At 37.2% G+C, this 12,304-nt stretch overlaps 1 protein-coding gene across 1 annotated transcript in view; it reads right to left on the bottom strand.

Moving 5' to 3' along the window:
- LOC116594225 (coiled-coil domain-containing protein 7-like) overlaps positions 1-12,304 on the bottom strand; it is a 247,483-nt gene that overhangs the window by 137,846 nt on the left and 97,333 nt on the right. The window contains 1 exon segment of the mRNA XM_032349334.1: positions 1,010-1,120. Within this exon segment, the coding sequence (XP_032205225.1) occupies positions 1,010-1,120 (111 nt within the window).

A 12,304-nucleotide genomic window follows, 5' to 3' on the forward strand; every position in this document is an offset into this window, starting at 1 on the left:
AGAGCATGGCTTCTCATTCCAGGGGAGAAGACTACAAATATTGGCCCACTCAACCCCAACAAATAAAAAGAAGCCAGCAATTAGTGGAATTCTGACTACTTGCATTCTTATTTTCCCTGTGTGAGTCCTTGATATCATCTATGAGATTACCAAAAAGGTTGCTTAATTTTAGTAAAGATATAATGAAAAGGATGAACTAAAAGCCCCCCCAGTAGACCTCTTAGGCTGCCCTTCCCCTATACTCTTTTGATTCCTATTTCATGTTTGAATTTCAGATCTCAGAATCATCTGTATACCAACTGGAGTCTATGGCAGAAGGCCACTGCTACAGGTCAGGGGCATCCACTGGGCTATTGAACCCATAATTACAGGAAGTTGGCTGAAAGGCACAGTCCTTAGGAGAAACAATTATTTGCCTTTTGGGGGCCCTCAGAAATTCTGAGTTCTTCTCTTGTGGTCATAAAATGATCTTAAGACCAGAAATTCCAACCAAAGTGTAACAATATATTTTTCCTAACTATCAGGGGTATTCATATTTTAGTCAAAGTGTAGTGTTTCTATAAAATATATGTTCAAATACATATTCATGAACAAAAGTAAAATGATCTAATTTAAAATAATGAATACCCAACTTTTGTAGCAACATGGACGGGACTGGAAGAGATTATGCTGAGTGAAATAAGTCAAGCAGAGAGAGTCAATTATCATATGGTTTCACTTATTTGTGGAGCATAACAAATAGCATGGAGGACATGGGGACTTAGAGTGGAGAAGGGAGTTGGGGGAAATTGGAAGGGGAGGTGAACCATGAGAGACTATGGACTCTGAAAAACAATCTGAGGGTTTTGAAGGGACGGGGGGTGGGAGGTTGGGGTACCAGGTGGTGGGTATTATAGAGGGCACGGATTGCATGGAGCACGGGGTGTGGTGCAAAAATAATGAATACTGTTATGCTGGAAATAAAAAAATAAAAATTAAAAAAAAAAGTTATTTGTAATTTTATACTTACTACTAAGTATTTCCCTTTTGTGAGTTCTTTGTTTCTTCACTTGAATTTCTGATTTTGATATTGAGTCTTGATGCTGAAGCATTTGATTTTCATCTGTTACTTCATCCTGAACTACACAGAGAAGCATTTAGTCAACTAAACAAAAAAGAGATGTATTGTGAAATCTCTAGGTTTTAAATTTATAATAAGCATATCTCATTATTCATTATTTTTATGAAGTTATAAGTAAATTACCATAATGTTAGATCAGATATGAAAACTGAGAAAAGAATTTTAATGGGTATGTGGAGAAATCATTTTATCATATCATTAAAATTCCTAGGTTTCAGATGTGTTTTATATTAGTTTCTAGTTTTCTTAGTTTTATGTTTTCAGTTAATGTATATTCATAGACCAAACAATGAAAATATATAAGCACAAGATTATTTATTCTAGCATATTTATAATTTGCAAAATACTCAAAACCACATCAATGGATAAGCATAGGAAATGGATAGACAAAAGTAAGGTAGATAAACTATGATAATATAAAGTATGCATATAATGTGGTACAAACAGCTGTACACACAAGTATAGAAGGAATGTTATAGATCCCTACAAATTGACTTGATGGTATTTCTATGAAATGGTGTTTACTGGAAAAGAACCCGACTGAGAAAATGTCTAGTATGCTATCTTTTTAAGAAAGAAAGGGAAATAAGGTGAGGGGGGAAATGAAGAGAGATACATACTATTTATCTTTACAAAATGAAACACAGGAAATATAAACTAGAAAGTAAGGTAGTTGGTCATTGAAGACACTGCTAGCTGAGTTATACCCAGTGACTATTGTTAGTTCTAAGCATGTCTCATGCACTGATAGGTTATGACATAGCAAGTTTTTGAGACTCATGTTTAGTGAGTTGCTTTAAACTTGATGCTTTACTAGAAACTTGAAGAAATGATAGACTTGGGTAGTGGACCTCCAACCATAAAGCATGTGATCTTGCTGAGAAAGCAGCCACTTTGCCCAAGGAGGACAGGGGGACACACAAATATCCGAGACATTCTCCTTCTACTGGCTGCTATTTGGTTTCTGAAAAGTTTGGCTCACCCAAGATGTGTTCCCTGCCACTGAAAATATTGTCTAGTTACTCAAAACCAGAGTCTCAAGGAGGAAATGGATAGACTTTCCACTAAGAATCTACTATTTGGGGGGAAGTGTGCCATGGGGGGCCAATACACAGCCCCATAAGAATCAAAATGATGGGGACACCTAGGTGGCTCAGTCAGTTAAGTCAGTTAAACGTCCACCTCTTGGTCTCAGCTCAGGTCTTGATCTCAACGTCATGAGTTCACGCTGGGCATGAAGCCCACTTTAAAAAAAAAAAAAGAATCAAAATGATGATGACATTTATTACTAATATGAGGGTTATTCTCTCTGCCGCCATCCAGTAATCTTAATATGAATCAGAGAACTCTGCCTACATTTACCCATATAAGTAAGGCTGGGGGCAGACCAAGATTTTTCTATCTCTATTGGCATGTGAGGATGGATGCTTTTGAATTCAAAGAGGTGACAAGAAGAAATTCCATAACTTGGGCCATTTGGATTCTAGTTTGTGAATAATTGTGATTGCCACAATTCTGACCCAGGATAATAGGGAAGCAATAATGCTATCTGACCCTGTCTGAGACCGGACAATGGATGTCTCTTTGGGGAACCATAAGCCTCCATTTTTATAACCCCCACTACTAAATATATTACTAACACAGATATATTTTCTATGTGAACTCCGACTTGGATAAGCCCCAAGCCCTAATGAACATTGCTGCATATAAGACCATTTTAGTGAGGCATGTGGAAGACTATAAGCTGGCTAGACTACCAATATCTAGAGATCACCTCCCAAACCAATTATGTAGGGGAGGGGAAGAAAAATTATCCTCACTGCTGAGTTAAACTAAGCCAAAGATTTCCATGAATCTATTTCATCGTTCAATAACTAAGTCAACCTGTGCATATAGCCTTGGATGCCTATAGACTCAATTAATTATAGGCAGCTTAACTATGAAACAGCTTAGGACACTGCTGTTACCTGAAATTGTGACTGCCATAGAAGATATTATCCAAGCTAAGGGAAATAGGCATGAAGTAATTCATACTCCAAATGCCATTTTTAACATTCACATCCATACAGATGATCAGAAGCAGTTTGCCTTATATGTGATGGGTTACAATACAACTTTAATGTCATTCCACAAGGTTATGACCTGGAAAAAGTCCCACTCCTAGATGGAGAATTATCATTCCACTATATTGATGACATCCTTCTGGTTGGACTAGTCAAAGGCACTACACAAAAAGTACTAGATTTTGTGTGGACCGACTTTCAGCAACACAACTGGGTCATTAATATGGACATAGTACAAGGATCTGTGACCAAGTAAAATCCCTGGACAGGAGCAATATGTCTCATTTTAGGAGACAACTGACAAATGCTTGTCCCTCTTAGTCCCAACAAATACAAAAAAGGACTGAAAATTTGTAAGGACTGGAAGTCTCATATTCCCCTCCATGGGATCCTGACTGCAACCATCTATTGAATTACCAAAAAGGCCTGTACATTTGAGTGGATTTCAAACCAACAAAATGCTCTGGAAGTCATAACAGATCTCCTAGACCTCTCTGACTGCATTTGAGTTATAGGTTTCAGCAACTTCTTTTTACCAGTTGGAATCTTTGGAAGAAGGCAACTGCACAGGAAAATGGACTAATTAGGCTTTTGGACTCCTAATTTCCTAGAGCTGACTGTTTCTATTTCATCGACTGTTTCCTAGTTACAGACCCTTTGAAAGAATTATTGGCCTGTTATTAACTTTGGTGGATACTTAGTGCACGACCCATGTCTGTGGAATAGTATTACAGCCAGCAATACTAACCAAAAATTATGACTACTTTAGATTTTGCTCTCCAGTTATTTTAAGGCACTTATACTTCAGGTCAAAGCTTAAGTTTCTATAAAATACAGATTTATGATTCAAAGAAAAAATCTTTAGTGCAATTAATTAAAAATAATTTAAATTATAATTATTATCCTCACTAGTATATCTTTTCTCTCTAGAACTTATTTGTTTCTTTACTTGTATTAAGATTTTTGACATTGATTTAAGATTCTTAAACACAAGATTTTCATCTGGTATTTTATCATGAGCTACATAAAAGATATATTGAGGTCAATAAATGAAGAAAATGGTTTTATTATGAAATCTCTATAATTCCAATTTATAACAACTATACAGCAACATTCTCATTTTTATGAAGTTATAACTAATTATCATAATTCCAGATCTGAAAATATTATTGTGAGAAGAGTTTTAACAGGTGTGTGTTGAATCTTTTCATTACTTCACTGACATTTCTAAATAATAGAAATTATAGATCATTTATATTGGTCTATTTCTCTTGGGCTATTTATACTTTATAGATCATATAGATTTATATGATCAACCAATGAAAATGCATATGTATAATTTATTAATTATAGCATTATTTGTAATTGTACTTTAATGTTGAAACACTGGAGATTGGAAGAATAAGCTAATACATATACTATAAACCATGTAAATTATGGTAAATCATGTGGTACAAAGAGCTGTATAGAAATGTAAAAGAAATAAAAAAGATCTCTATAAGCTGACTTGGAGGGATCTCCAGAAGACAACATTAAGTGAAAAAAGAGTGGGGCTTGTATGGTACCTTTTAGGTAAGGAAGAAGGGGAAATAAGAAATAAGAAAGAGAAATAGAGAAAATGAATCAGATACTTACCTTTACAAAATGAAACACAAGGGAGGTATTAGGAAACAATGTAGTTGGTTATCTACAAGATGAAAGGGAGAAAACTGGGGACAAAATGATTTTCTTCCAATTTTATCTCTTCACATACTTTTTACTTTTGGAAGCAGGTTCCAGTTCCACATACTTAAAAAATAAAATTAAATCACAAAAGAGGAACTACAACTAAATGTAAATTTAAAGAAATGAACTCACTAAATAACAAAGAAAAAAGCACTGATGTAAATAACTCATTGATGTAATATTTGACATGGTTCCTCATTCATAAACAAGAGTGTAAAGGAGAGACTATAAACTCATGACAAAATATTTTTAGTAGGCTTATTTTTCTTTGTTTTCTTTAAAAAAAAAAAAACTTTATTTATTTATTTATTTGAGAAAGAGAGAGCCTGAATAGGGGAAAGGGAAAAGGGAGAACAATAAGCAGGTTCCCCACTGAGCAGGGGGCTCCACAGGGGCTCAATCCTAAGACCCTGACATCATGACCTGAGTCAGAGTCAGATGTTTAACCAACTGAGCCACCTAGGCACCCCATTGTTCAATATGCTTAATTTTCTATGTGCCACACAATTCCAAAACAATTTCATAAGCATAGCAAAATGAGAAAATGAGTAAATGTGTTGTTATTCAGAGTCAAGATTTACACAGTGAAAGAAAGGACATACACATGAAAGGGAGGAAGGCAAGACAAGACAAAACTCTGAGGGGATAGACTAGAATTGAAGGTTTCCAAGATTTATCATAAATTCTAAATATGTCTATGCTTATTTACATGCACAGGTATACATATGTAGGCATAAGTGTACAAATATATATGTTTACATATAAGTATAGGTGAATACACATAAGGAATCTGACTCTAGGCCAAACCTTATGTGTGATGTATCAGACACAAACACAAATGATTATAAAGGCATTACCTGGCAGTTGGCATGAGGGAATGAACCTTCTCAACCCACAAATGACTTGATATACTACCAGTCATGGTCTCAACTCCCTCATCCCTCAAGCTCTTGCCCATAGTGCATTGTTACCCCAGTTGCTTTCAGTTGGAGGCTTCTTTATGGTGGCAGGGAGGAGGGGCTTGCCTTAAGTGTTGTATTGTTTAGGCACTGCCTCTGCCTAGACCACCTCACTGGGTGGCACTTGAAGAAATTTTTTTCAGTTTCACTTCAGTAGTCAGGACTTTTCTATTTCTAGTCCTGCCACCCCTATCTCCCAAGAACATAGGATCCATAAAACATCAAGTGGTTTTTCTTTGGGGATCCTTCAGCTGTGAGATAATCTTCCCCTTTATCTCATATCAGTTTGCACTGATACATCTATCCCTTACCCACTGCTGTTTCAGAGGAGAAATAATCTTGTTAAATTTAGTTAAGTAAAAGAGCACAGTGTTGGCCTTCCTCTATAGAACATCTTCTTCACGAAGCCTTGACAGTAGCTATACTGGCTGAAGAGGTTACAATACATGAAGGATGAAAAGAGAAAATATATGAGACTGGGTATGGTTTTGGCTCCGATGGGATGGCCCACTTGTGATGAGTTCCTTGTCACTGAAAACGATATTTGGATCACCATTATAGAAGAGACAGTGTCCCATGAAGCCACACTAGTGGTCCAAGTGTCTACACTGTGGAGTGAGGATAGTACATAATATTTTTAAAAACGATTTTATTTATTTATTTGAGAGAGAGAAAGAGCATGAGTTGGAGGAGAGGCAGAGGAAGAAAGAGAAGTAGACTCTCCACTGAGCAGGAACCCTGATACAGGGGGCTGAATCCCAGGACCCCAGGATCATGACCTGAGCTGAAGGCAAATGCTTAACTGACTGAGCCACCCATGTGACCCAGTACATGATAACATTTTTAAACAAACTCAGATTTCTCAGTTAATTATGCTACCCTTATTGGATATTGAGCTCTATTAAACTTCTTCATAAGGTCAAGTCATTGGACACTATACAATCTGAATATTAACTGATAAAATATTAGATTAAAAAAAAAAGCTACTGCCAAGGTAACAATGATTGACTGAAAGTGAAAGCCAATGTAAAAATGGTAATCAGTCACCTACTCCTGGATAATCTGGGCCAAGGCTTTCTCAAAGAGATCTGTAAGTGGATATCCAATAATGAGGTGCCAAAGAAGTAAGTTTATGGGTTCTGTACCATGGCACTAATGGACTGATAGTGGTCCCTGGGATGACCAAGAGGCAGCTGAACTAGGTTCCACAAGCTTATGGCTCCTATGACTAATAGTAATTCTACTGTGCAGTTCTTTCTACTGAATCTTGACATGAATCCTACAGCCTATCAACTTTTTCTAATTTTTAATTTTTTATTTATTGTCAGCATAACAGTATTCATTATTTTTGCACCACACCCAGTGCTCCATGCAATCCGTGCAAGAACTCTTTTGTTTTCAGAAATGAACAAGACTATGCATTAGACCAGGTACTGTACATTTTTCCTCAGTGGAAACATAAAGACATATGCTATGGTCAGAACTTAATGGGGAAGTGTGTTTCTTGGGCTATTGGGTACTGGTACTATGTGACTGTGATCTTCACAACTTCTGATACCAAGATAAAGGGGAAACACATAACATTTGCTATGTAAGTGAAAGGGATCTAGGCAAGGATCTCATTGGGTCTTAGGCTATTCCCATGGGACACTTACCCAGATCCAACTATGGATATTTCCCTTTGGATCACTGCAAACTTCCACTGTTATGGCCCTATTCATATACATATTATTAGTATGGGTGAATTGTCAGTGTGAACCCCCACTTTGCACTAATTCCTCAGCCCTGATAGAAATTTCTGCAGGTAACTACAGTTTTAGTTGACATATGAAATATTGTGAACTTATCCAATTACCAATGGCTGTGTCTTTGTCTCCCAAAACACCTGCATGGGGAAGAAAATTTTATGGCTGCCCTAATTACTGAGCTGAATGAACTGAAACTTCTCCATGAGACTATTTAACCATTCAATAATTCAGTCAACCTGTATTCACAACTTTGGGTACATGGAGACTAAACTGCTCTATGCAACTTAATGTTGTAGTACAGTACTTTACACCTATGGTACTTGATACTTACAGTGCTAAAGTCTATGTCCAGTCTTGAGGGAACTTGAGATGCAGCAATTGATATTATGAATGTCCTTTTCAGCATCCCTTTTTAAATAGATGATCATGATCAGTAGATCCTGTTGTGGATTGTGTTGCTATATACACTACTGTACTTCCACAATGCTGCCAAAATTCTCTGAATATCTGTCATCAGTGCAAAAGTGATGACATGAAAAAGCCCCACTCTTGGAGAAAGCAATAGACTTCCACTCTAGTGATGATATCAGCTAACATGGGCACAACTAAACAAATACTGGTTGACCTACAGACCCACACATGGCAACTCAGTGGGGTCAGTACTACAGGCAAGGTACAGTTACCTGGTACCCTAATAAAATTCCTCAACATGCTTTGTAAGGGGTATAACATCTCATTCCAGAAGAGAGTGTCATGCTTTGGCCCACTCTACTTAAACAAATGAAAGCCCAGCAATTAATAGGACAATTGAGTTACTTATACTCTCATATTCTCCATGTAGGGTCTATGATGGCATAGATCCGATGGAGAATAGGGTCTGTGGGGTAAGTAGAAGGGCCACTTCCTTTCAGTGGGGCCATGACCAAGAGGATGCCACAAAGGTCCTCCAACAGGTCACCAGGTTGCCCTTCCTTGGTCCTTCTAATATATCAGCTCTTTGATTTACAGAATTTAGCAACATCTCTATTCATTGAAAGAAGGTATGGCAGAAGCCACTGATACAGGTCAGAAGCACCCCCTTGGGCTTCTAAACCCATATCTCCAGGAGTCAGATGAAAGGTACACATTCTTTCAGAGACACTTAGTGGCCAGTTACAGGGCCTTAGTGGATACTGAGTGGTGGCTCTATAACTACGAAATAACTATGGGACAAGAAATACCAACCAAAGTCTATGAATTCTTCTGTGTTTGTTCTCTAGTTATCTTTAAGTACTTACATTGTATGCCAAGGTATTATTTCTATAAAATACATGCTCAAATATACATTATGAACTAAAAAAAAAAAAAAAAGATCTTCCAATGAGTTTCATTTGAGGTTATCTATAAGTCCCTGCCTTAGAGGAGGCAAGATGATAAAAGATTAGGGGATCTTGTTTCATCTGGTCCTTTGAATTTAGCTAGATAACTATCAAATCATTCTAAACACTCATGAATTCAACCTTAGATGTAAGAAAAGAAAGTATGGAACTCTAGAAAAGCAACCACTTTTTGCAAGGTAAGAGGTATGGAAAAGTGAATCTGAGGAGGTATTTTGGAAAATAAATGGCAGGAGGAGGGAGCCTCAGTAAGCTGGCTACCAGAGAGTGATATAGCCCTGGAGAACAAAAGTGGAACCCTTGGAATCTGCTCCAGGGAGAGGCAATTCCTGCCTTAAAGGTGCTTAGGTGGTGAAAGAGGGCAGAATTCTAGGTGGAAGAACATGGTCTCAGAATCCCTGGAGAGAATCACAGAGGAATGCGGGGTGCCTGAGCCAGTAGAGTTCCCAAGCATTGGAGCGAGCTGGTTACACTCAGTGAACCAGGAGGCAGCTCTTAGCTTGGTTCACCATAAACTGCAAGCCACAAACCCAACACAACCACAGTCCTTGTGGGGACCCTGCAAAAGACAGGAAAGCAGGGAACTTTCACCTTCCCTTGAGAGGGGGTTAGTGGGTACACACACAATGGTGAGACAGCTCTTAGTGCAGGAGTTCTGCAAAAAACAGGAATGTGGCAACCCTCCACCTTCCCCTCAGGAAAAGACTCAAATGCGTAAGGTAAAATTAAACCTAAAGGAGCTGGAGAATGAAGAGCAAATAACTTAATCCAAACAGAAGGGAAATAATAAAGATTAGAGCAGACGTCAATGAAATAGAAACTGAAAGAACAGTAGAACAGATCAATGAAACTAGAAGCTGGTTCTATGGAAGAATTAAAATTGATAAACCCCTAGCCAGACTTATCAAAGAGAAAAGAGAAAGGGCCCAAATTAATAATATCATGAATGAAAGAGGAGAGATCATGACCAACACCACGGAAATACAATAAATTTTAAGAACATATTATGAGCAACTATATGTCAACAAATTAGGCCATCTGGAAGAAATTGCCCAATTGCCCCCCTGGGAACTTATAAACAAGCAAGACTGAAAAAGGAAGAAATAGAAGATCTCACTGGGTGTGGTGCATAAACAATGAATTCTGGAACACTGAAAAGAAAAGAAAGAAAGAAAGAAAGAAAGAAAGAAAGAAAGAAAGAAAGAAAGAAAGAAAGAAAGAAAGAGAAGATCTTAACAGACCCACAGCCAGCAAGGAAATGAAAGCAGTAATCAAAATCTCCCTCCTCCACACAAAAAAGGAGTCCAGGGCCAGATGAATTTCCAGAGGAATTCTACCAAACATTTAAAGAATTAATACCTATTCTTCTGAAGGTGTTTAAAAAATAGAAATGGAAGGAAAACTTCCATACTCTATCTATGAAGCCAAATTACCTTGATCACAAAACCAGACAAAGGAGAAAGGAGAATTAGAGACCAATATCCCTGTTGAACAAGGATGCCAAAATTCTCACCAAGATACTAGTCAACATGATCCAACATTACATTAAAAGTTTTATTTGCCATGACTAACTGGGATTTATTTCTGGGCTGTAAGTATGGATAAACATTTACTAATCAATTAACATGATACATCACATTAATAAAAGAAAAGACAAGAATCATATAATCCTTTCAACTGATGCAGAAAAAACATTTGACAAAATTACAGCAGCCTTTCTTGGATGCTGTAACTCTCCACAGAATAGTGATAGAGGGAGTAAACCTTAATATCATAAAAACAATCTATGGAAAGCTCACAGCAAATACCATTCTGTATGGAGAAAAATTGAGATATTTTCTTCTAACATCAGGAACATGACAGGGATGCCAACGCTCACCACTGTTATTCAGCATAATACTAGAAGTCCTAGACTCAGCAAGCAGACAATAAGAAGAAATAAAAGGCATTCAGATTAGCAAAGAAGAAATAAAACTTTCAACTTACACAATAAATCACATTAATAAAGGAAAGGATGAGAACCATATGACCTTCTCAATAGGTGCAGGAAAAGCATTTGACAAAATACAGCATCCTTTCCTGATTAAAACTCTTCAGAGTACATGTACAGATGGAATATATCTCAGTATCATAAAAACCATTGTTAAAAGCCCACAGCAAAAATAATTCTCAATGGGGAAAAACTGAGATGTTCACTGCACTCTCACCATTATTGTTCAGCATAGTATTAGAAGTCCTAGCTTTAGCAATAAGACAACAAAAAGAAATACAAGGTATTCAAATTGGCAAAAAAGAAGTCAAACTCTCTCTCTTCGCAGATGACATGATACTTTATGTGGAAAACCCAAGACTCCACCTTAAATTACTAGAACTCATACAACAATTTGGCAACATGGCAGGATACAAAATCAATGCACAGAAATAGTTGCATTTCTATAAACTAATAATGACACAGAAGAAAGATAAATTAAGATATCTATTCCATTTATAATAGCACCAAAACCCATAAGATAACTAAGAATAAACTTGACCGAAGAGGTAAAGGATCTATATTCTAGAAACTACAGAACACTTATGAAAGAAATGGAGGAAGACACAAAGAGACAGAAAAACATTCCATGCTCATGGATTGGAAAAACAAACATTGTTAAAATGTCTATGCAGCCCAGAGCAATCTACACTTTCAAAGCACTCCCTATCAAAATACCATTATACCACTCCCTATCAAAATACCAAAATACCATTAACATTTTTCACAGAGCTGGAACAAACAATTCTAAAATTTGTATGCATCCAGAAAAGAATCTGAATAGGGGAATGTTGAAAAAGAAAACCAAAGATGGTGGCATCACAATGCTGACTTCAAGCTATATTACAAAGCTATAATCATCAAGACAGCATGCTTTTGACAGAAAAACAGAAACATAAATCAATGGAACAGAATAGTGAGCCCGGAGTTGGACCCTCAACTCTATGGTCAACTAATCTTTGACAAAGCAGGAAAGAACATCCAATGGAAAAAAGACAATCTCTTCAATAAATGGTGCTAGGAGGGGCACCTGGGTGGCTCAGTGGGTTAAAGCTTCTGCCTTTGGCTCGGGTGTTGATCCCAGGGTCCTGGGATTGAGTTCCACATTGGGCTCTCTGCTCAGCAGGGAGTCTGCTTCCCCCTCTCTCTCTCTGCCTGCCTCTCTGCCTAATTGTGATCTCTTTCTGTCAAATAAATAAAATCTTTAAAAAATAAAGATAAAAAAAATGGTGCTGGGAAAGTTGGACAGCCATATGCAGAAAAATGAAGCTGGACCATTCTCAT

Source organism: Mustela erminea, chromosome 6 (assembly GCF_009829155.1).
Source record: "Mustela erminea isolate mMusErm1 chromosome 6, mMusErm1.Pri, whole genome shotgun sequence".
In the NCBI taxonomy this organism is placed as follows: domain Eukaryota; kingdom Metazoa; phylum Chordata; class Mammalia; order Carnivora; family Mustelidae; genus Mustela; species Mustela erminea.